At 38.4% G+C, this 27,035-nt stretch overlaps 1 protein-coding gene across 1 annotated transcript in view; it reads left to right on the forward strand.

Moving 5' to 3' along the window:
• The window catches only part of LOC124168408 (adenylate cyclase type 3), a 449,992-nt gene that overhangs the window by 387,122 nt on the left and 35,835 nt on the right, over positions 1–27,035 (forward strand). The window contains exons 8-10 of the mRNA XM_046546623.1: positions 19,537–19,560; positions 19,624–19,718; positions 23,871–24,032. Coding sequence (XP_046402579.1) covers positions 19,537–19,560; positions 19,624–19,718; positions 23,871–24,032 — 281 coding nt within the window. The remainder of the gene's footprint in view (positions 1–19,536; positions 19,561–19,623; positions 19,719–23,870; positions 24,033–27,035) is intronic.

Here is a 27,035-nt window from a genome sequence, read left to right on the forward strand (position 1 = left end):
TCGCGACCAACTAGCAGGCTTAATTAAACGAAACTGCAGTCTACTAATACCATTGACGTATTCTCTTTCTGGCAAATCTGCAATTTACACGTCACCTTCTACCCGGTACATTTGCTTGCACGATCGATCACCACGATGAAACTGTGCTCATCGATTCTCAAGGCCCTGATTCTGTTCTGTTTTAGCGTTGGCCTACAATTTTACGTTTGTGTGATGACGCTTGTTTTTTGATCGTTCCACGCATCAGTACCTACCTAAACTACGGTACTCATCATCGATGTAAACTGCACCTTAATTAAATACTATAGGCGAGGCTTTTTCTCACTCACTTAAGTTTTAGTCTTGGTTAGTAAAATTCTTTTACAGTACTTTACCTTTGTAATTTACTAATTTATATTTTCATCAGAGCCCACGTACGCTTGAGTCTATAAATTGGACGGTTTTTTTCTCCGTATTCTTTGACAAAGTTAATCAATTAAATGCGATTATTTGACGATTCACCTTTACTTTTGGAATGAATGTCAACGCAACCACCATCAGTTTTTTTTACTACGAATGAACGTATTCTAATTACGGACTTTAATGAATATCTTTCCATAATATATATTCTAATAACAGGCTCATACCATGTTTTGAAACGCGCTCTCCGCCAAATCATGTGACATGATCATCTGCACTTATTGTTACCCTCTGCATCTTGACATCAACAGTGACATCTCCGCAGTTATTGTAACCCTCTTGAAGAATTTGGCTTGCTTTCATCGACTCGTTAATAATAATATGTTTTGACAAATCATCTAGATTTTTCGTCAATACTACTAATATATTCCAGAATTCCTTATAATTTATCAATGTTTAAATAAATACCGACAGTCATTTAAATTGTCACTAAAATAAATTCCCCTGGACCCGGGATCGAACCACATATATTTTACATTCCGGACCACTGGAAAAAAAATTACGCTGTCTAGGTTTACCATGCCAATTTAATCTTTCAAATATTTGATAGAAAATATTCGTGTGAATGACATTTGATTTCCCGTCGCTCGGAATCTCCAAAGGCTTTACCTGTCAATGATCTCATAGGATGAGGTTCCTCTGACCGAATATCATCACCAGCGGCCATATTGTAGCTATGACTGGAGCTCCATCTAAATCCCCCAGATTCATCTGCCTGCTTACATCAATGTGACCACTCCAATCGTCCTGAGTGGCAGGATAAGGCGGCCGAAGTCTAAATTGATAGACATGAAGCCTGGCTGCCGGTAAGCATATCGTGGAGGGTCACCACCCTCGCCACTGCCGTGAACAGCTTTCGCTTTGTGCCTCGTTCACATTACGATTGTCCGAGCGATCGTCCTGACGATAGTTGTCCGAACTAGAAGTGTGAATGTCCTGACAACAGTTCACGTAGTTCCGAACGTTGCCACTTTACGATGGTAAGGCGCTGGGAGACCGGAAGAGGCAGAGTCCTCTAGATTGCTCTCTCAACTTCGTAGTTATTATATAGCAATATAGAGGACTCTGAGAAGAGGAAGCGACCAGAGTCCTCTGGATGGCAGTTCTCAACACTACTCCCTCATATTCTATGAGGGACCTCATATGCCTTGTCTACACCACAGACTTAGCTTGAGTGACTTCACTTAAATATAATCTTAAATGTGGTGCGGTAGCTACACTTGAGCTTTAAGCAGACTTCAGCACCGTGATTGTTTATATCGGGAAACAGTTATGTTGACAGATGAAGGTCTAGGAGAGCAATTAGTGATTCTTTGATCCAGAGCGACTGTTATTTGAAATAAACTACCAAACTCCGTGAATGAATCATTTTGGATTTAGAAGGTTAAAACGAAAGACCGATTTCAGTTCCCGAGGGAACGCCATATGGCGAGAGGTGATGGAGCCAGAGGAATTTAGAATTACTAAGCGTGACTTCGTGGAATGGCATATTCATAACGTAAACGAAAACACTTATTGTTAGTCAAATTCCACTGCTTTATTAAAACCATTGATGTTAAATTTCAACCTTTAATTCCTCCCACGTCCAATGAAATCGCCATATCTTATTTCCCTCGGCATCCCTAGAACTAAAATTGAAGCCCAATGGTTTCAATAACAGTGTGTGGGATGTTACTGAGTGCATTCGTTTACGTTGTTTTCGATTATGACACCATGGAAAATAAACTGTTTCACCGGGTCTTCTGCCGTCGTCTCATTGTCAGTCTTAAAATTCCTTAAAACGTTTCTAAGTTTTATAAATCGAGTTCCACCGTGAGCAACAGGCATAGCGATTAGTTTTCACGGAAATAAAACCAACAATAAGATGAGAAACTTCACAAAATTAATTCTTCGATTTAATTACCCCAACACTAGAAATTAACTAACGAAATAGACCGCTCAATAACTACATCATAGAATAAGGCACAACTTAGAACATAATCAACGGGATGATTCAGGAGTGAGATGGGTATTATGTGTCATTTACAACACTTGAAGAGCTTCAACCGTGCGGAAACAGTTGCCAACGCAATTTAAGTTGGGTTCTAAAGGCCGTATCACACTAGCGACTGCGGCCGGCGCTGCGGCTGCGACCGCGACTGCGACTGGCCCGTTGACCAATCAGAGCGAGGCAGTCGACGCTGCGACTGCGACTCCGAAGAATAGCCGACCGGCTATTCTTCTGAGTCGCAGTCGCAGTCGCAGCCAATCAGAGAGCTCCATTTCAAACTCGCGCGCTTGCGGCAGACGTGTTTGTTTGTTTTGGTTACCGTAGCGAGGGAAGTTCAAGAAGGTTATAAGATAACGCTGAGATAATTTCGGATTTTTAAAGTGAAGATGGAAGCCCAGTATATTGGATATTGCACCCGAGTACACAGGTGAATGAAAATGAAGTACGTTTTAACATATTTTAGGAACATTTTCAACAATTGCTGCTCTCTATCTATTCTTTGGGCTTTCGTAAACAAACAAGCCACAAGCAGAAACGTTCATACGTGCGCATGCGCGATCGTGGCGTCGGCCGCAATGTGTGATGGGGTGTAGTCGCAGCCGCAGCCGCAGTCGCGGTCGCAGCGGCGGTCGCAGTCGCTAGTGTGATACGGCCTTAAGATGACTTAAGTGGAGGTGTGCTTAAATGAAGCTGGTGACACCTACACTACCACCTTAAATAGAGAGCCAACTTCAGCAGTCACTTAAGTTACTAGTGTAGACCCGGCTACTAGTGTGTTACTAGTGTATTATCAACAATCCAGAGGACTCTGGAAGCGACAAAAGAAAGACAAAAAGTTCGTAAAGCGCCCTTTGCTCTATTGTTTTCATGGATTCGTCCAAACAAGGAAGAATACGGGCGGAAGAAAAATTATTCGGTAAATACACGTTGAACACAGAAATATCTTGACCCTGCATACTTCAACAGCTTTGCTAACCGTCAATTTCTCGTTCACTTTAGATGTCAGCACTAGAGGGCAGCACAGGTTTTTAACCATCGTTGGGTGAATGCACGATAGTTCCAACGATTGCTGGAACGATCGTAATCTGAACGAGGCATTGGACGAATACTTCCCGCTGGTAGACGCTCATTCTCCCCTTGGGAGCTGTACACTTCGCCTACTTACCCTATCCGTTTTCTCGAGCACCGCCAAAATAACTCCCGGATAGCGCCGTTGGGCCGTTCAAGGTAAGCTTTGAGACATTAAGCTTAGATGATTTCTTTTGATTTCAACATCTTTTTTTTCACTTCCACGATTTTCTTTCCACTTACACAAACCTAAACAAAATCTGCATTCTCCAAAACAAACTCCAAAGATGGATTGTCAACGCATAATGGTTTTTCAGAAATGACTATATTACTGACAACTTAAAAATCCCTCCTCTCGGTCAACATCTCACCAACATCAAAGAAAATTTCGAAAAATCACTGAAAAAATAGACAACACCGTCTTACAAGACATATGGAAATACGAACCCAACCCACACTTTAAACGCAGGAGACCAAAATTCCCCCCTCGACTAGAACCCCTCACAAACCAATGAAGAACACTTGAACACTCACAAACTCAATCACACTATACACCAAATCCCAAGAACACCGATTAAATAATAAGCCCTATTGAAAACACCGCCAAAAGACCACAACCAATCGCGCGAGCGACTAGCAGCCACGGCTGAATATCGTCCCATATGTGCACCAGCACAGTTCAACCGTCCTTCGATTTCAAAATACCAGGTGTCAATTTCAAGCTGCTTATTCGGCGTATACGAGTTTGCGTTGTGCAGCAGTCAGTATGAATTATTATTGTCAGGTTGAAATATTGTGGCACACTCCAAATGACCCTATGGAATAAAATTATCTTAGCAAATAGTGTAAAAGGTGGTTTCATTCCATGAAGTCAATTGATCCTGCTTCAGCTGCTCACTTCCAGCAAATATAATGATGGCCTTTTTTCCTTCTGCTATTACCATTTTTATTAGAGTAATCAGCCTGAAGTAAAGTCTGTTTATAAATCCTTGCGATTTGAACGAGCTCCGTCATTATGGCCAACCCGATCGGCCTGAGTGGTAGGATAATGCGGCCGAAAGCTAGATATACCGAAGGTAAACTTTTAATTTGAGGGTCTTTCTAGGTAAACTTCAAATTTATAGATGAGGGCGATACTTCGTGGAATTTCCACACGTTAAACATGTTAAATGAAACTTATTTGTACTTTCCACGAAGTTTTTTTTTTTACTACACCGATCGATTTTAACAGCAATGTGTCATTTTAAAGTGAAGAGAGCCGACTGAGAAAAATATTTCGTTGCAGGCATTTCTTTTATAAATTTCCATGAGGATTTGGGGAAAGCTCAATCCAAGGGAGAATTCGGTTGGGAGGGGTTGAGAGGGGGGCAGGGGGATGAGGTTATTGGTTTCAATCAAAGACAGCAGTGGCCCCACAATTGAAATTAGAATACCAGTCAATTTTTAAAACCGTTGAAAACATCTGGATAGATATAACATTTGTCAACACTTTTCAATGTATGAATTTGGTAAAATCAAGTGCCATAAATTTCAATTTAATCTAAACAGGGGATTTAATTTACAGCTTCAATCGTATGTATGTAATTTTTACGCTTTAAAATCACCCCCATGGATAGTCTCAATAATGTGTTCAGTAAAATATTATTTGAACTCGCTATTGTTCAAACAAAGCATTGTTATTAACGCAGATAATTGTGTGGAAAAGAAAATGTTTTCAATATATATATATATATATATAAATAGTTCAAGTAAATAACGATAAACACAGAGACACAAAAAAGAAACACTCACATTGAAAAAATAATAAACTCGTCGAAGCTATCGAAGCACTTCAGGCTTCTTCGTCAGCTGAAGTATGAATGGTGAGGAAAGGAGAGGGTTGGAAGAGGGAGAAGAGGGGTAAGGGGAGAGATGTATGGGGAGGGGGAGTTAGGAATAGGGGTTAGGATGCGACGTTCAGACCTGGAAGGCTATTGGCTTGAAAGTGCCAAATGCAAGCCAATTCGAGGGTGTGGAGGTTGAGGGCGGAGTCGGTGGGAGGGAGGGAGGCAATAATGGATACTTTGTAGCATTGATTGAAAATGGAATCATGTGACAGACAATGTGTAGGAACTGGTAGAGAGGAGTGGGGGGAAGATGGACAACAGGAGGCGCGATGATTGTTAATTCTGAGATTGAGAGGGGTAGTGCATTGGCCAATATAGAAAGCAGGGCAGAAATTACAGTGAAGAAGGAAAATGATGTTGGTGGAAGTACAAGTAGTGGAGGGGAAAATCGGTAGGAATTTAAGCTTGGGGAGAAAAGAGCAGGGGGTGGAGAGAATATCTTGCAGGTTTTACACCTGGGACGATTGCAAGGTGAGGGTGTGGAGATAGTGACTGACTGCGACTTTTGGAGAGGGCGGGTGGCTTTAAATATGGTGTTTAAATTCGGCGGTCTCTTAAATGTTATCCGAGGAGTGGAAGGGAAAATCTGAGAGGAGAAAATATATATATATTTATTTATTTAATCATACTCCAACTTCCACTAAGTAAACTTGCAAACTATTGAAGGTATACGTCGTTACATATGTGGTACGGAAAAATTTTAGCAAAGGTCACCTCTGACCCCCTGAATATGTCAAGATGATGTCCTCGTGAAAAAATGCAAAATACCGCCAATTAACCAGGAATTTTGGGCGCCTCGTAAATGCAATTGAGAATGAATCGAGTTTTAAACGTTGATTTTAAGTCCCCTTAGAATTATGTACATTAGTGTAATCAGGAGAGCATTTGAAACGCCGCCGGCTGCGCAGCGTTTCCTCAGAGTCATCCATTTTCGCGAGGGAATAGCCGTCTCTCGGAATCGCGAGATGTGAGGATCACTCTCGCCATTTCCTCTCTCTCTCTCTCTGCTTCCGTTTTATCTCGAGATCTTGCGCTGTCGCTGTTTTTTTTTTTTTGTTGCGATCCCATTTTGAGCGCCGCTATCCACGAGCGCAATCTAAATCAGCGATAGCCCTCCCGCTCCACTGCACCCTGGAGACCCCTCATCCGAGGCCCACATCCCCTGCGGAGCCCTAACTAGCCATAGGGCGGAAGTACTTGTAATTGCTCTTATTCTCCGCATTGCACTATGACACTGTCTCACCATTATTTTCTTCCCACTCACAATCAGTTGAAATAGAAATCTCTTCTTGCTAGAAATCTCTTGGCGGTCCAATCCAGAAAATACCATAGAGAATTAGATAGTGAAAAAATGAAAACAATATCACGATTGTTCTATATATTTTATCAGTAATCTTTATTTATCTTGAGATGGTTAGTGATCGTAGTTACTCTTGAGGCTTACATCCCTGAGAAGATCATCTGTATGTTCACAATTACATAATATGATAGTTTACATCATGCTCTGTGCATCATTTTAAAATTGCATTGTGTTTGTGTGAAACTAATTCAGTGAAATATATATATGAGGGGTTGAGAAGCCAAGGGGTATGAGTAATGTTTTTCTAAACAGAGGAAGAAATGGCGTTCATAAATTAGCTAAAGAAGACAAACGAGATCTTCTAGATAGGTATTTATTGGTCCATTTATTTTCTAATTGATGTCTGAGCAGAACAGAGACTCACTCGCATCCCTTAGCCACCAAGTTTTTTAATATATTTTTAATCAATTTCAGTACCTAATTCTGTTTAGAATAAATATCACTTGTACCCCTTGTCTTCTTACCCTCTCATTATTTATTATTTTTTAGCATGCTATTTTTTTCTTATCCTAGGACAGTGTTTCCCAGCCTTTTTTCATCCCGTACCCCTCTATATTTATGTAACTAATGTTGAACCCCCAAAAGTATAACGTGCACATTTTGTATACATATTTCCTGTTTAAGAGATACATAGTTCCTGGCGTACGCCGTTACCGATCATTTTCGGCGTACCCCCGACTGGCTCGCTGGATACCCCCAAAGGGGTACGCGAACCACCAGTTGGGAACCGCTGTCCTTGGGTAGAGCGTAGGTAGTAAACACGTGAACGAAGTTCCAAAAAAATCTCTACGTGTCCTCATTTCGTATTATTTAGTGGTTTCACGAACCCTCACATGAGGTTTGATTAGGGCAGAGCTTTCCCTTAGACGCACGACCGATATAAACGCGTCGCTCTTCTCCGCGTGGGCGTTTGCGCTCCCTCCCGACCGAGTACGCCAAGGGACCTGTCTCGGCCCTACACATTTTTTTCCCCGCCGCGTGTATTTTCGCCGTCGGGAATAGTGGATGTAAAAGATGGACGAGTTACAAATGACTTTTCCGCCTTTCTCATATTACAGGGGACATGGCCACATACATACACTCGTGGCTGCTTCTACACCAACTCTTCGCCCGAAATAAGTCCACGTCTTCCTCGCCGCGCCGTGAATCCCTTCATTCGCCTTGATTGCTGCTATCCACTCTCCGGGAAAAAAATGAGCAGCGAGGGGCGTTGTCTGGAAACGCCTCGTTCCCACTCCACCGTCCGTGTTTATCTCGACTGCGGTCTCCTCCCAGACCCTGGTCATTTTGCACGCCTGTTTCCCTGGAATGAGAAAGGAGTGGAGGTGATCCAAATACACTTTAACCTCATTTTAAATGCTCTATCGTAAAGATGAATTTCGAAGAAATATTAGGAATTATATTGTAAAAAAAGAATCGAAGTAAATACTTATTTGTTTAAATTCTATGTTATGACTTTCTAAAAATCGTCAAAATATTTGTAACGAGAAATCTTATGAGAAATCCCGGAATTGAAATCAATGTACTTTCATAGCACAAATATGGGTGGCTAATACACAATTGTGCTATGCATAAAAAATTAGAAATGAGGATTTGTTGATGTGTTGTTTTTTTCTAAAACGTTCACGCTATTTTAGGTTATATGTTTAAAAAACTGGGTTTATAAAATGGAACCAGGTAGAGTTGTAACTTAACTCTTAAGAATGAATCTTAAAGCAAAGCAAAAATGAAAGCATTTCAGAATAAGCTCAAAACAAAAGGCAAGATACGTATCACATTGTATGAATTACTTTGATTGTTATTTTTATCGCCATATTGTTATGATAGTTTTTACCTTAACGCCAACTCTACGTAAAACGACGAATTTATGTAAGGCGAAAGCGCCATCCGAAAACTGCTGCCTCGTTTTTATATGTGCTGCGTGTAGTTATTTTGTCGTATTAATCGTAAGCTACATAATGGCTGAGCTGGTAATTGGCTCGCCGTTTGGTTGGCTAACGATGCAAATCGAGTGCTTTAATTGGTATTTTGTGTAAGATTTGGAAACAATTAACTTTAGCTTTATTCGATTTACCCATGGTGAAATTTTTCTTATGCATAAAACCGTACAAGATATAACCGAGCAAAAACTTAAAAATTGTGTTCAATGTGCACTTTATTTTCTATTAGCCCTGATGAAATTCGCCAAAGTGTTGGCGTTCTTCATAAGTGAAAAAAATTTATTTCCTGATCCGCACACTAGGAGCTGTAATAGCTCAGACGGATGAAATGGAAATGTGAGGGGATGGAGAGAAATAATCTGTGACGAAGGAGGATTTAAGAAGAAAAGGGAGCACAGGTGCGTAGAAGGGAAGGAGATACATCCTTTACACGCTTTTCATTGACGGGCCGCCCACAATGGGCGCACACATAACACGCGGACAAGTGGCTCCTTTATGCGGAGGGCGGACAAAACGCCTGTCTCCTTGGCAACTTGGATGGGAGAATTTTAAGGTGGGAAGATATGTGCCTATAGGGTCGTAGAGGGTGTGGTGGGTGGAGGTAAGTGGTTTCTCGCACAGAATGGGGAAAATGGAAAGAATGATATATTGGCTCGCGTCCACTACGCACGACAAACCCAGAACTCCTCCACAAAAGAGTGGAAATCAAGCAGCCACGAGCGTAATTACTTTTTCTGATTAATTCTCATTTGCAAGAAAACGAGGTATAGAATGGGAATCAGCTTTGTGTGCCAACTTTAGTGCTGGAATTTCATCCTGCGGGTCCAGGATCAAATTCGGACGGTTAAGGAGATTATTTTTATATTGGCCGATGCTTGCTCGAGTGCTTTCTGGAGGGTACTTCAAGCTCAGCTCTCCGTCCGTCGGATGGGACGTTAAACCGCGGTCCCCTTGGCGCCTTTCGCTGAGAGCAGGCTAATGCCGACGCCGAGTTTCTCTCCACCCTTCCCGCCCAAGGCCTTTCCAATGGCCTTAGCTGTTTTTCACCTCCTTCAAATTCGTATACGAAGTATGGAAGATATTCTGCCCCTTATGGTGATTGAAATTATTCAAAGGAGATATGCAGGTCCAAGTATTCATAAAAATATGTTATTAATGTTATTATCATTGTAAATAATAACGATAAATGAATTATAATGCTAGAAATTTAATACTGATTTTAAAATCAATGGTACCTTATCCACTACAATTTTGATAGCTCTTCATAACTTCCGTTGACTGAAAATCTGGCAAAAATAATAGAACCAGTAATTACTTAGCGCCTTTGATTCATGCGCTGTTACCGTAAAAATGTTATCATTTCACAGTCTTGTGAAAAATGCACTGCAACATAGATTGTAATCTCTGATTTTAATTTTAATGTGCAAAAGGACGAACCAGAAAAATATGTTATTCAAACAACAAGTGATAGAAAAGGTGATGAAAGGGTAAAATATTGTGTAAAAGGTTTTTGTGATAAATATCATTTAAAAAACTGCTCTTGACGAATTTAGCGAAAGGAATCAATGCTGATTTTTATCAGAAACAAATCCTCAAAAAACTCAAAAGCAACGTCTTTGGTTCAAATAAGTTTAAAGCAACTTGTGCATGAAAAATAGTTGGATATTTATTTTATTAATGTATTTCAATCATGCACTGATATAATAAAGAATTAATTTATTTTATTTCTAAGCTTCACCACGAGAAACAATAAAATTAAAATCATATATTTCTAATATATTAAACATACTGGAATAACATATTTTTGCTGTGCTTGTATTTCATGACGCGTGTATTTGATATTAACGGCTAATAAGTAAGGGAAAATGTATCTTTTACACACATTATTACATATATGAATGTCACCCACAAAACGTCTTCAGACACGTAATGTTTGATGCACACCTATAAATTCAAAGAGCTGTATCGTTATTAGAGAGAGACTTAGAGAATATATATTCCAAATAATTACTAGATACGAATTGTGAATTACGAAAGAAATTTCATCTAGGAATGATTTACTTTGATTTTTGAAAGTATTCTGGCGTATAAAATTAAATTTTCTGATGCCATTAAATTGATCGGGGAATCAAATTTGAATTATGTTAGAATATAGGCGAGAAAAATTATAGCACTTTAGGAAACACACAGCTCTTTTAATACCTCAAACAAAATATAGGCTTTATAGGCATGTATCACCTTTAACTGTTAACTGTTTAACCTATGAGGATGAAGTCATGATTGAGCATGTTGAAAATGCAAGGGAGATGAATAAAAGATAGAAAGAACATTCTACCATCACATATCAGCTATCATCTTCGAATTAACAGCCCGTGCTTCAGTTTTCAAACTGTTGAAAAGTTTCTTTGCTCGCTTCGCTGCGGACGGATTAGCAACTGCTGTGCAAGTGATGGCATCTTCCCAGTGCCAATTATTCCTCGCTACTTTAGCTATGCAGTCTTTTTAATCTATTCATATCACACGAAAAAGAAAGAGCAAAACGATGACGAAAGTAGTCATTGCATAATAGAATAAATTATAAAAATGTCATTAATTCACATTATTTTTCATTTTTAATTCGCTTTTCCCAAGTTTGGGTCAATCATTGAATTGTCATTGTTTGCGCATTTTCTAATGAATGGGAAAAAAGACGCTATTTCATTCGGTTTGTCTGTCCTCACTTTCACGTCAATTTACAGAACACCATGCAATGTGACATGATGTCGCAGGTGGCTCTAGTTTCGGTATGAAATGCCATTTCCAAAAATACATGATGATGCCCAGTTCTCGAATCAACGACCTTAGTCTGAGGCTTTGTCTGATTTAACATGATCATTATTTTTGCGATTCTCATAAAATTTTGTTTTTGATTAAGTTTAGACAGAAATATTTGTGCTGTAAATATTCCATTAATTTTACAGTTTTGTGAAAAACTGATTCCTTTCAGATAATTACCTTTGAAAAATATTATTTCTAGTTTTCTTTACCATCAGCAGTATAAAGCACTGATTAAAAACGGATTCAGAGTTTTCTTCGCGAATAAATTTTTCGGTTAATTTTAGCATCGTACCTATCGCAGCGTAATGGAATAATCGCAGTTAAATATACTAATCGTAGTGAAAAAAACTGAACTATATAAGAGAAAATACGCTGAATGTTGCTCACCGCAGTGACTACTGATCTATTTTTTTAGTATAGTGCACCGTTTCGCTAATATGAGATAATACTCTTTTTACGTGCTCTACATGCTAATACTCCAATTCATACGGTTGGTAATTTATAAAGATAATAATCCTCGTTTGTGAAAATGATACTGTATTTGTGACGCCTGATATAGATTTTGTATGAATAATAAGTGGAATTTTATCCTGGAAATGATATGCTAATTAATCTATTTTTAGAAAATTTTTGGTAGGAACTAATGGAATCTTAAAAACATTAATATAATGTAGTCTGACTTTTCTTGAGTAAATAGTACGTAGTACGAGGCAAATAAATTCCATTATATTGTCCTCAATTTCATGTGCTAGCCATCCCTACTGTCAGGAGTCGTATGACTGCAAATGTACTTCATCAAAAGTTTACTTACTATCTCGAATTATTCATTTATTATTTCAGTCGTCTTCGCCACAATAGAAGAATCTCGAGAAATTGAAATCCAAAGTTTTTTTCGAACGTCGTGAAGTACTACTGTATTTGTGACAATTTTTTGTGTAGAATGTTTGCCTAACATTAATTTTTAACCTTATTAATTAATTAAAGACACCTGGAATTTTTTGTATATATGCCGCGATTTTTTTAAATAGGTAACAACTGCCATTAATATTTATCGCGCTCTGTTCGTCGGCGGAGGATCGATGTATTACTTCATCCGAACAAAAGAGCAGCGACTCCGCACCGCCCATTTTTATTTCCTCACGGCCATTGTTGCGGAACTCGTGGGTTTTCATGGCGAACAGGACTCGCATGAAAGGATATTGCAGTGCGGCTCCAGCTCTTCCGCGCCACTCAGACATACGTAGTAAGGGAAGACTCAACGTGCCCTCTGGGATTACATCCAAGTCGGGATATATACATATATATTCCTTACTTCTTCGGAAAGGAGATTGCAGCCATCCGCGAAATAGCTCAATCTCCAGGGCCATTGTGTCCACGTGTAGGATTCTCTGAGTGTATCCCGTGCCATTTCTGCATTTCACATGGAATAAAGGCTAAAATTCAATGAGGAATGAGGAGAAATAATGAAGACTTCCGAAGAAACTACACCATTATTATTTTTGTGATGCTCAGGATATATTGCGTCGCGCACACAGGTATAACCCGTGGTGACATAACATTAGAAAGCTGTTTAAACTTTCATTTATGAGAGATTATATGCGATTCTATGCATTTAATTTATGAATTTAAGAATTAACCTCGCAAATACAATTAGTTTATTAAGTTAATTGATGTTATCGGGTGATGTGAATTGTATGGTTATAGCCAGGGCTGGGCAGTATTTCAAATACAAGTATTTTAAAATACGTATTTGAAATACATTTGTATTTTGTGCTTGGTATTTCAAATACACAGCCTGAATGTATCTTTCATTTTGTATTTCAAATACAAATTTTTGGTATTTTACTATTCTAAAATACAAAATACATTTGCAAAATACTTTTGAAGTGGCTTTGTAACACTATGCATTAAAACATTTACTGAAGTGGCATTGAGACTTAGCTCATCCCTAATAACTTGCAAAAGTTGTTTAATGCCTGGTATGGGTACGTTTTAGTGGCTAATGCTGAACTATGCGTAAAATTTTGCTTGCATTTTGACGACTTGGAGCGCAATAATAGCAATGTGTTAATGATCGTAAGTTCCACCAGCAATTTTCATTAAAAACATTTTATTTCATCAGGCTCTAGGGTAAGCTATTCGTGGCCTAGGGGCTACGCAATGTCTAATCCAGTATCAAAATGAAGAATTTTCTCAAAATTAATGAAATTATTTAGGACATTGCGGAAACTCCTACCTTGCAAGAAAAAAATCAATCCAAGGAAAGTAGGTATATGACTTCCAACCAAGGTTAATCAAAAACTTGACATCACCACCTGATGCTGTTGAATTTTGAGACTTTTTTTTGTTGAAGAATAAATGCTCTTCAGATGTAAAAATCCTGTCTAGAAAGTTATTTAAGATTAAACTCTTGGAATGTGGTACCTCTAGCTCACAACGACAATGTATTACGTCTTCGATTTGTTTCCAATCAAAATATAAATTTTGGGAACTCAATAAATGAAATTTCTCGGAAATGGTAATAGGCATCGTAGTTTTTCGCAGTGCTTACGAAATTCGAGCATTTACATCTAGCATATTAATTTTCACGTGAATACTTTTGATTAACGTTAATAATAATGTAAGATATCGTGAAAGGCAAATGAAACTGACATAAAATAGGTTTTTCCAGGAGAACATCTAAGTATTCTATTAGGTGGATTAGACTTAACGTAAACATTTACTTATTTCAAGTTGAAAAATATTGTCATTTAGCCGTATAGCCATTTTCTCAGTTCAAGTTCAAGTTCAAAAATTGTTTATTTCACGAGCATAACAGATACATGGAACCCGCTACATTCTTATTGACGGGCGTCGCAGAGAGCACCACGGCTGGTTCGGCTCTGCCGTGCTCTCGCGTTAGCACTACATTCAGTGACGTCACGCGCAAGCGATCGGGCCTTCTATCTAGGTGGCTCTGACCGTACCGAGGCAACGACAGGCATACTGATCACATGATAATCAAGAATTTGTTGCAGTTGTAGTTATGGAACAACTAGAAGGGGTTAATACTTCTGAGAATCCTAAAGAGAGTGCAGGGCGTTCAGAGGATTTATTTGGACTACCAGCTATATTAGATGGAAGATATTTTCAAATATGTGTTTCAGAATCACACGGAAAAGTGAAATCCATGTGCCAACTGGGTAAAAATAAAGAAACAGTAATAAGTGGTACATTGAAGGCAACTACGAACTTTAAAACACATTTGAAGATAAGGCATGATGAAAGTGAAAGTTTTATTCGTAAATCTTGCTAATATTCTCTTAACTTGGTTAACAGAACCGATAAAATTTCACTATTTCAGAGAGTGCATCGTCACGCTGTTGAGGAGTATGAGAAATATAAAGTAAAAAATAAAATATGTGGGATCAGACTCAAAAGGAAGAACGATGATCCAACTGAAAAGAAACTTAATCTGAGCTGGATGTTTTTCAGGGTTGTAGTACTTCCCTACCTGCAAGACAGGAAAACTTTGATCAAAACGTTATTAACTATGTGGTCAATAGTATGAAACCTTTATCCACTGCAGAAGATGCGAATATCATCAAAATTTGTAAAGGTAATTTCAACATAATCTATGCCTTAGAAAAATGTGGAGATTAATTACAGTTAATCAAGGTAGGTGTACTTCAATTCCAGGTCTTGACTCAGCAATCCAAATTATGTCCCGACGTTCTTTAGGACGTAAACTGGGCGAAAATCATGAGTTTCTATGTGAGAATTCAAAACAAACCTTTTAAAAAATCCCGCATATATCAACAACAGCAGACATTTGGTCACAAAAGCATAAAAGTTTAATGGGTGTCACGGCACATTGGGCATGAAATATGTTTCTACTCTTTCTTAAATAAATCTGAAATCCACTCTTTTCAACTTCTAATCTTTGATTTATACCTAAACTGCTGTTCGATTTGAACTGTTCTTCACAGGTACGTAAAATGAGCATTTTTCTATTTCAAACTTTCTAGATTAACCACTTCACATTAGAGCGTGTTAGTGCTGTGTTAGCCTGCAGAAGATTTAAAGGAATTCATTCATATGACAGAGTTGCTGAAATTTTATTTGTTATACATTCAGAGTTCAATGTAAGGCATGGCCAGTTAATCAACTATTACGGACAATGGTTCAAATTTTGTGAAAGCATTCAAAGAATTTGGCTGTTCTCTTTCCACTCCATTGAATTTCGACGGTAATTATGAGCTTATTCTATTATCTTAAGAGTATACACGAAAATTTGTGTATGCACAAAACTGTAATAATGTTCATCTCCTTAAAATTTATATCCTGCAGATGATTTTGAAGCTGAAGAAGTGGAAAATGTAGATTTCCATTGCTTGGAGCATCGAGCAGATTGTGAGAAAGACGGAGAGGGTTCAGAAATGGACTATAGGAACGCTGGCATAATTCTACCCCACCATATGAGGTGTGCGAGTCACACGTTAAACTTACTGGCGACAACTGATTTACAATATGCTCTAAAGGGTTTGTCTGTCAATAGAATACATTATCCAGCTCTTGCAAAGCGCTCCACATTATGGAATGTATCACGTCGACCAAAATCTTCAGAAGTCATTCAGGTTATATAAGGATATCAGTTATTATATCCTTGCCCCACGAGGTGGAATTCACTGTACGACTCAATTAGTCAATTAATGAAGCACAAAGACAGGTTGAATAAATTGTTTGAGAAACTCAATTTAAGCAATACATTCAAAGAAGTAGAAATTGAATAATTAGAGGAATTCATCGTCATGATGAAGCCAATCGCCACTGCCTTAGATTACCTTCAGGGCCAGAAAGCCTGTTATTATGGACAATTACTACCCACACTGATGTCTTTGCGTATCAGGTTGCAACATTTGATGGAAAATAATTTGCGTCACATAGCTGGAATAGTAACAGCATTGGTGAAAAGCTTGCGTGATACATTTGAATTATTTTTCAGTTTGTCTCCTCTAGTGAATGAGGCTATTTTAGCTGCTTGCTTTCATCCTAGTTTCAAGTTGCGGTGGCTTCCTGGCCATATTTCAAACTGTGAACGAAAGCGCATTCAAAATCTATGTATAAATTCTTTAGTCTTACATTTCTAGTATATGTGATGATACCTGTGACACTATAAGTGACGTATATATATACGTAACTTCCTCCATGACTGTCAGCACGGATTCCGAAAAGGTAGATCATGCGAAACACAGCTCGCGCTCTTTCTTCACGACGTTATAAAATCGGGTGAATCGAAAAGACAAGTTGACGCACTATTTCTAGATTTTAAGAAAGCTTTCGACACTGTACCTCACAACAAACTTTTATACAAATTACAGTCATGCGGATTAAACGAGACAGTTTTAAACTGGATACGCGACTTTCTCAGAGATCGTAAACAAAAAGTTGTTCTTGACGGAATTAGCTCCGATGTTGTAAACGTTACATCAGGTGTTCCACAAGGAAGCGTAATTGGCCCCCTGTTGTTCATTATATACATTAATGATCTCTGCTCCCGCATTAGCAGTAAAATACGTTTATTTGCTGACGACGCTGTCATCTATCGCGAAATTAGTGATCACTCTGACTATGAAATTCTATCATCTGACCTAAACAACGTTCATTTGTGGAGCCAAGAGTGGGGACTAAAACTTAATCTGAGCAAATGCATGGCGGTACATTTCTTGCGGAATTCGTCCAACTCTATCCATGTTTATGCAGTGGATGGCATTAATGTAAAGGCAACAGACGAAGTAAAGTACCTGGGAGTTACGATAACCTCGAACCTCACGTGGGGAACACATATAAAGAATATTTGCGGCACAGCCCTGAAGAAATTAGGATTCGTCAATCGTATTGTGGGAAGATTTTCGGATGAGAAAGTAAAGGAAAGGTGCTATTTCGCTCTCGTCCGACCGCACCTTGAATATGCAGCGAGCATATGGGATCCGGTGCAGAAAGACTTAATCCGCGAACTGAATAAAATTCAAAGGAAGGCTGCGCGTTTCGTCAAAAACTGCTACGGGCGTACAGACAGTGTTACCCAGATGTTAAGCGAATTAGGCTGGGAGCCGTTGGAGACTCGGAGGCTGCGCGCTAGGCTTAGATTGCTTGAACAATTGAGAATGGATATCTTTAAGAGCGACACAGTGAACATAATATTAGAGCCACACTATATTTCCAGGTCCGATAGAAGCGATAAATTAAGAGAGATGTTTTGCCGAACGGATAGATATGCGAATTCGTTTTTCCCCCGAACCATAAAGGACTTTAATAAACGCTAGTCCCAACTTCGTTTGAGCACTTAATTTTTTTTAGCTGTAAACGGCTGGTGTCCTAACACCCCCTGCCACACGCCTTTTAGGCGGCTTGCGGGGTATTACGTAGATGTAGATGAAGTGGTGGAGAGGAGGACGACTTCTTAGTGCTATCAATTACTAGTGAGAAAAAGCAACAGTCCCACATTGAGTTGGAAGTGATCAGCTATGTCAATGACAAGAGCATATCGCTGTCGAGTTTACAAAATTATCCGAATATTAAGAAAATGTTCATCAGATTTAATACAAGCCTATGCTCATCTTCACCAGTGGAAAGACTATTTTCACTTGCTGGGTTTATCCATTCCCCTGTGAGGGGATCTCTGTCAGACAAACTTTTTGAAAAACTTGTATTCCTCAAGGGGAATAATTCATTCATAGAGAGCAACATTTGATAATTTTTACATTGAAAAATCTCAAATGTATACGTGTATGTTAGAATTTTTATGTTTATTTATGTGTTAGAACTTTTTTAAAGATGTCTTAGTTTCCTTACAAGTGTATTTTGTATTTTAAAAAGTATTTAAAATACTATTTTGTATTTTGTATTTCAAATACCGAAGTCCAAGGTATTTGGTATTTTGCATTTCAAATACATTTTGTGCAGTATTTTGTATTTCAAATACTCCTCGGCCTGTATTTTGCCCAGCCCTGGTTATAGCCATCTTATATCAGCAAATGTTTTTTTCCCGTCGGTGACTCACGTGCCGATGAAAGTTTCTGGGGGGATGGGGTATTTACTAACCCGAAACTGTTTCGCGAAAAATTTTTTTTGATCGATGGAGGCACGTTTTAATTTGTCCCAATTTTTTCCGAAAATTAGAGATTTTTTTCGGCAGTAGCACTTCATTTAAAAACGTGATTGTAAGTTTTGAACTTGTATTGACATATTGTATTGTGCCTTTACTGAAATATAATTCTGTACTCGTTTCATAAAAACACTTCATCTTGACGACATTTTTTACAAAAATTTAAATAGTGCAACATTATTACTCATCAATTTACAGTGAAAGTTCTCATTTACGGACACTAACCGGTTCTCTAAAATGTATCTGTAAGTGAGAGGTGTCCGTAATTCGGAGGTGAGGTTAACAAAAACTCATTTTTACGCTTATTATGGTGAAGGAATTTAAGACAGCTGAATGAAATCATTTTATTTGAAAAATTCTTATTTATCGATTGATCGGTCAGAAAACCTATGGCGACGGTGTCCGTAAAAACAGCAAAATTGTTCCTAAAATGTTTTCGCGGCCGTAGGTGGGAGAGTAGAGATTATATCCTTATGCAAATGCACTTTCTTCTGTCGGGGAATTGAATACTGTCCTCAAGTCAGAGGTGTCCGGAACATAGATTTCGCTGTTGTTGTATTTACATCGATAATATCATTGAAGTATGTATTTCATGAAAAATCGTAGCTTTTTATTTCTACCTTGTCAATATTCAATGATTTTAATAATACCTTTATATTGTCACTCTGATATAGCATCAATAATTTAGTAGTCTATTAAATGACGTTATAGCCAAGTGATACAATAGTGTTAAATAACACTATTTAAATAACTACATTGTCACTCTGATATAGCATCAATAATTGATTGTTCTATTAAATGGCCATGTTATACAGCATGCATTTGTGATGATGGCATATTAAATGTTCATTCTTTCTCTCTTTCTGCAGGAGTGCAAGGGAGATGAAGAAGGGGTGGGTGGGGGTGGAGTGGTGGGAGAGGGGGGCGGGGGAGGGGAGGAGAAGGGGGAGGAGGAGGAGGAAGAGGACGAGGAGGAGGGCGGGGAGGGCAAGGAGGAGGACGAGTTCAAGCGGAGACTCAGGCAAGACCTCATCAACAGAGACGGACACAGGTGAGCCATCTACTACGCCATCCGGCTTACTTACAATTAGTTGCGATCGGTAAACTAATTCGTGCAAATAAGGTGTGTGTGTCAAAATCCTAGTCTCTTCTTTTTCATTTATGTACAATTGATTTCTATATCTATTTTTTTATTTTATCATGGTAAAAAAACATTGTAACAGTGAAGAAACATCTGAGGTTTTCCCGGCGTATGATGATGTTGAAGTTGTGACGGGTTTCCCACCGGGTGAGGTTCTCCATCTCTGCCGGCGTTTCGATGGCCGTGTCGTCCATCGTCTTCAGGGCTAATCGAGTATACCTCTATATACTGAAGCCCCGAAGACGATGGACGACACGGCCATCGAAACGTCGTCAGAGATGGAGAACCTCACCCGGTGGGAAACCCGAAACAACTTCAACATTGTAACAAGCATTAATATACTAATTTATTGTAGCCATTATCATTCATAGCCCTGAAGAAGATATGAGGAATATATCGAAATGTAGGCAAAGAGTTTTGCATATCATTATTAGAAATTTACTCCGAAAAGTTAATCATCAATAAATAATTAAGGTCAACAATGAAAAATCGAAGCTAAGAAGTCCAGGGGAAAATAGAAGTATTGTAAGAACCCCGATGAAGAAAAACAGACAACTTAATCGACACCTCCTAAGCACCTCACGCTATTCGTATATATTAATGTTGCCCCAGTCATCAAAGCTACCATTAGGTGCTCATTATATTAAATTTTCATAATCACATATTTCACCTTTTCCACGTTTTTCCACGGTTTTACTCCAAGCAGACTCGTCAAAGGACTTTGTTAATATTTCACACACTTTGTTCCATTTTATCTGCTGATCATTCTTTGTTTTGCAATCAGTATTTTAATAAAGGAAATTCGCCGCGCTCATAAAAACACTACTAACCCTAGCGGCTGCCGCTGACAATTTAAATGATAATATTTTATATTAGTTCAACGGCATGTATACCAACAAAATATAAAATATAGTTTCACAATCGCACTCTACAAACTCGATAAATTTTAAAATTCCCGTTATTTTCTGAGCACTTCGACTAAATTTGACTTTCTGTGTTGTTGTGTTCTACGATCACGCACTGTCTAATGTGCAGCGTGCAATGAAGCAGGGATCGGGCATTCTGTGAAAATACTTAGCCACCGCCGGGAGTTTAACCCGAGCCCTCGGGGTGGGAAGACACCCCAGGACAAAGGGGGGTCCTGGAAAATTTTGGGATTTTTTATCCTGAAAATGTGATTTTTTGGGCTCAAAAAGCAACCCTATTCAAAATTCTTTACATTATTCGCACCTCCTCTCTCGCCATTCCGTGATTCTTAGTCGCTCATAATTGGAGAAGATTTCATCGGACGTTGCCGGATGATTGCTTTTTGGAGTCTCATCTCATTTGTGATTGCTTTCGGCAGATAGGTAAGTACGTGAATGTCAGAGGTCGCGCTGCTCTGTCGCGTTTGCCTATTGGACGGAAATTGGAAAGGGCCCACTGTGGTGGTCCTATCGATTCCACCCTCCAATCTTAGCCCTAAATTATATCGCCTTCTTTTCCCTCACTCACCCCCATCGAAGTTCTAATTGTGTCGGAAAGTTGACAAATTCAAAGAGATCCATAAAAGATGCCTTGAATACTAACGCAAAGTCATTCAGACTTTGAGTAGGTAAGATAGGATATAATTGTTAGTCGTTATCGATCAAAATTACTGAGATCGAATAAGATTTTCTCTTTTTTGGGGATTTTTTTTCCATAAATTGCTCTATTGAGTGGAGCCGGACTGCTAAATTTCTTTCCATGTTGAAAACTCGCAAACAATGATTAATACTGAGGTTAATTTGAAGTAAATTTGGCAGAAAAGAGTAAGGCGGAGTATTTTCATTTGAATTATTCACTTTTTTAACTCTTTATCAGTTTACTATATTTGTATTCATTTGCAAGCTACGTGAATTTGTTATGGATGGAGTCTTAATGAGTTTTCAGATTTTAAATACATAATCCAAGAATATTTATACTTTTACCACAACTGTTTTATAATGAAATCGGTCTTGCACATATTTTTGTAACAAACACATCAAAATGTTGTTTTTTTTTCTCTTCTTTAACGCACTTAATGTGGATGCCTTGAATTCAAGGCAACGGTCCCCTTATCTTTCTTAGCCCGCTCCTTATCTGTCTCCGCGTCTTCTGGTACACGGTTTGTGCCCAGCGGCGTCTCAGTATCTTTCGCAGTGATTGAAAACGTGTTGCTTGCTTATAGAAGAATTTTTACCTCCACACTACATATGACATAATTACAAAAAATAGATCCGCGTGGCGGTCTATTTCGAGAATTTTTTCAGCATTCAGCGTTTTAAATCATGGCTAACGGTCCAGATAAGTAGCTACACATGGGTGATATATCGCGCCGTCAGTAGCTGACTTTTCCCCGAAGAGTAATTGTCACCTGTGGCATTTGATTGCGTGACCGCCAGATGGCATAATTGTCACCTGCTGGTCTGATTAAAGAGGCAATACATTAATTTGTAGCACTTTAAGTCCCTCAAAAACCAGGTAACAGAATCACCCCTAACCCAGAATAACCACCCACTCGTGGTTGAAAGATTTTCCACTGAAACGCGACTAATTAAAGTTAACTAGCCCTCATATCTTTTCATCATTTTCATTTTTTTCCAATCAATGGATGGAATTGGGCTCAGTGTATAACGCTCTGAAACATGCGTAAGTCAGGAAGGGTTAGTGAAATGTTCAACGTATTTATGTTTTCCATTACGTATTTTATTATGATGTATATAATAAAAATGGAGATATTACTAAACCTTACCATTGGCATTTAGGATTTTGAATTGGTTCAATTTTACCGCTAGCCTCAACGTTCTGTTTACTTTAAAAAAAACTTGTGTCCAACCAGAATGGTGAAAATTGTTACATGTTTATGTTATCATTAAAAGGCATTTGGAATTAAGATGCATCAATTCCAACAAAATATACAATGCCTATTGAAGCAACTCTTCTATGAGTCTTCCCTGTGTCTTTCCTTCTTCTAGTTTTATCGTTTTCAGGTGTTGAATAGCTTAGAAGTTTGTTGGGTACGTCCTTCCAAAAAAAACATTTTATAAAAAAGAAAAAGAATAATCAAAATAAAAGACGATCAAAATGATAAAAATTGCTACTTTCAATGAAAAATAGTAATTGAGTTATTTAAAAACGAAAAAAGATAAAATATTTTAAAATCTTCAAAAAATAATCTTTATATTACCATTGTATATTCGTCAATGTTCCCAATTGAGCATTTAAGTTTTTGCTATCACAAACAACACACTACCCATAAAACAGAAACAGATGGGCAAAGAAATTGTAGTAGTGTAAATTGGCCGGTTGTGGTGAACTTGGTTTACCGTTACGTTTGAAACGCGCGCAATAACGTGAGTCTGTCTCAATGCATCCTATAAAATATCTAAAGCATTATATATGTTATTACGAAGAGGTCTGTCATTCCGTATATGTTGAGACTGCACATGCTGTGGTAAATGAGGTATCATTTTAAACATTTAATCACCACCTTTTGGCGAAAAATAAAATCTCGATCTCAAATTTCACTATTTATAAATTAATTTGCCTTAAAAGTTTCAATTTTTCCATCTCCATTACCCGCTCGAGGTATATAGACTGCACACAATTCTAAACTTTAAAAAAAAAGGTTTGAAAACCCGTTTTCCGTGATATTTATGTTTTTTTTTTAAAGGAACTCACAAACCAAAAAGGCGGCATAGACGACAACATTGTTATACACGACAACGTTGTTACTTCTAATATTATCTTTAAAGAAGTTTTACAAATTGCGTTTTATAAAAAGAAGTTTAATAAATTGCCATTATTCAGCGAGAGACATTATGATTGTTCCCACTGTTCTCCGTGCCCTCTTGCCTGTATTGTATTCATATGTTTTGTATGTTTTTGCAAGAAGACAAGTGTAAAGAGAGTACTTTATGATGCACCTTTTTCTCCATTTAATGCCCAATTACACCGTTTCCTTAATCTGCTTATTCTCTGATAGCGTGAAAGGGCGAAATTTTTGCACCGGTTGCCAAGTTAGTATGATAACTGTACATGTACATTTTCTCTATCCCGCAGTGAGCTGGCCAAGCACATCAACTTCTTCACGCTGTCATTCCGTGACCCGGCCGTCGAGAGAGACTACCACCGACATCGCGAGTCCTTCTCAGGGGCGTCCGTCCTCGCGCTGCCCCTGGTCCTGCTCCTAGTCGCCGCTGCACAGCTCATCGTCCTGCCAAGGTAACGAGTGATCGATTGCAACAAGTTCCGATTGTCGGTCGCCTATGTCGTCGAATGTCGATGACCTACGGTCGAAAGAGTGCAGAAGAACATGCGAAAATATTCTGTGGAAATTCCTATGAATTTTTTTCACGAAATTACCCCGAAAGTAGACACTGGTATTGATTTTATGGAGTTCCTTAAAATATTGACGTCCTGAATTAAAGGAATTTCTGCTGAATTCCTTTAAATTTATGCTGACATTTAACAGAATCCCTTGAGAGTTTTTGTAGAAGTTGCACAGAATTTCTTAGAAAGTTCTGTAAAATCAACCCATAAAGTTTTAGCTAAATGGTAGTTTGAATTCTGAAGACGATAAAAAAAGGACTGAGAATAACAAAATTTCGCCCTTAATTAAAAGAAAAGCACTATCAACAAATATCCGTAAAATCAGAATTATTTACTGCATTCCATTGCTCGGGGAAAAAAACATTGAAATCTTTCTTGAGAATCACCCCTAAAGATTTTTTAGATTTGCGTTAATTTTTGGCGATCTATAAAAAATAAACTAACTTTAAGTTTTACGTGCCCTGAGAAATCCAGAATGCTGATAAACTATTCCGGGTGCGAAGTCAAGAAGTCGATATTTTGATTTTTCGTCAGTATTTTTAGATTTCAGCCCACTCTGCGACGCCGCATGAATAAAAATCCTTTCGGAAAAATATCTCTCCTATTTTATCGTTTCTGTCGCACCTAAAAAAAATTAGTTACGCTCTAATACGATGTTATCCATTCCGCTATGAAAGACATCTATTCTTTGTTTATTCCTCAATCAATCTAAACCTTGCTCGTAGCCTCCAAGGCTCTAGAGGCCTAATTCGTCTAAAAGCTCCGTAACACTATCTGTACCTCTTATTTAATGATCTCATCTACCTAAGTATGTTGTAAGACTGTTGCAGACCAGTCCTAGGGTTATGACCGGGGAAGAAATCATTTTATTAATGATGTTAACCAGCGTTAGAAGCCAGCCATATTATTTATTATCGTATTTTGTAAAACATCTTTCACACAGAGCGCTTTTCTATCTAGTGAGTTCAAGTCTCATTAGTATATAAAGTGGATGATTCATTTAGAGACCGTGATAAGCAGAAAAGGAGCATGAATTCTCCCAGCTACGCAACCCTGCAATAAGAGCCTTTGCAGATGCTGGCTGGCAGTCGGATAATTAGCTCGGGGAGGATGCACGAAAGCGATGCGCATTCGTTTGTCATTTGTATTTCCATCCGATCGGCGCGAATTGTATGTAATCGGAATGGGTTGGAGATATGGTCACATCTCCCAGGGGTAGGCCCGCACGAGCAGTGAGAGGCGTTCCCTACGGAACAGTCGGACGATAATGCAGGATATGAGTTCACGTGGCATCTAGAAACGCCGCAATTCTGTCGTGCTAGATCATGTGAGAGGCCAATGATTGTGCAATGTAATTAAATTAACTTCCATTCGAACGTCGACCTCGTTTAATATGTTCCTTTTGATGTCCGTTATTTTTCGTCAATAGTTGACTAGTTAACTTGGCGGATAGACGTCTCATAATAATAACAGCTTTGTAAAATCAACTGATTTGGGCGTTACTTGGTGGAACGATGAAATTTTCATGGTGAAACAAAACACTACTATTCCACAAACTTTTATGTTAACAGTCTACTAGTTTCAACGTTTACACCGTCATCTTTCACACTGATGGTCGGTGACAATGACGGTGTAAACGTCGAAACTAGTAGACTGTTAAAATAAAAGTTTGTGGAATAGTACTGTGGTTTTTTTCACCATGAACAGCATAGTAATTTTCTACACTATGTTTATTGACACTCAACCAGTTTGAGGTGTCTCACGTCATTCTCTAGAGTTGTCTGAGATTAATATATTTGGAAAATTACTATGCATACCTGGGCCATATTATATGAAACATACAAGTAATAAAAAAATAAATATGCAGTCCTTATTAGAGGAAAACGGACACAGCAGTAAGGACATCCGGAAAGGAATGGCGTTAGTGTAGGAGGCGTTCATGAATATTAAAGAACTGATGAGAGGATTGTTGTTCATTATTTTTAAGAAAAGGATATTGAAGAGCCTCATCTGGAGAGTAGCGCCTCAAGGCGGACTCTGAGGAAGGAGGACGGGAGAAGACTGGAGGCGTTCGAAATGTGGTTGCGGTTGAGGTAAAAGTGACGTAGAGGAAGATGAACGAATAAGTGCTGGACATGGTGGGTGAGGAGAGGCAGCTTTTAGATGATATACGTAGGAGACAAAAGGTATGGATGGACTTAGCGGGGAGGGGATGTTGAAAACAGTGACAGAGGGTAGAATGTAAGGTAAACGAGGGAGGGGAAGGAAAAGAATAGGATTTTTAGATAGAAGAAAGGGAGTAGGGGTTATTGTGAATTAAAAAGGGAATACTGAAAACCGCGAAGGAAGGGTAAATAGGTAGATAGCGAGGTAACCAAGCTTTAGCAGGCTAATAAAAACTTCATTTTGAAAATATGGAACCATAACTTTACTTTAAATCTGAAAAATAAGGGCCGGCCTACTGTGCATGCTACTGCTTTCTCTTAAACTAAATAATATCGTAACGGATACGTTGTGGCATTACCTGGTGGAACTCCAATTTTAATCAAACGAAAACTTTTTGTAAATGCATTTTATATTTCTAATAATATTTAACCTTTCAGTAAGATTTTGATTACAAATTATATTAAGAATACACTAAAAGTATTTTAGTAATTAAGTGATTAATTAATGTATATTTGAATCATAATTGCCTGGCGTAACAATTTAGGAAAATAAGACTGATGTCTGATTTATTCTCTCCTCATTGTGAGGCTAAGAGAAAGATACATATATTTTCGGCAATGAAGGAAGTTTCCAGGTAAGGAGGACATCTAGGGGGTTTTTATGGAATTAAAGGAAGAAGTTGGTGTCAAGGAAACGATGATCACAAATCTTGTTTGGGCGACGTTCATG

The sequence above is a fragment of the Ischnura elegans genome, chromosome 11 (assembly GCF_921293095.1).
Source record: "Ischnura elegans chromosome 11, ioIscEleg1.1, whole genome shotgun sequence".
Classification (NCBI taxonomy): domain Eukaryota; kingdom Metazoa; phylum Arthropoda; class Insecta; order Odonata; family Coenagrionidae; genus Ischnura; species Ischnura elegans.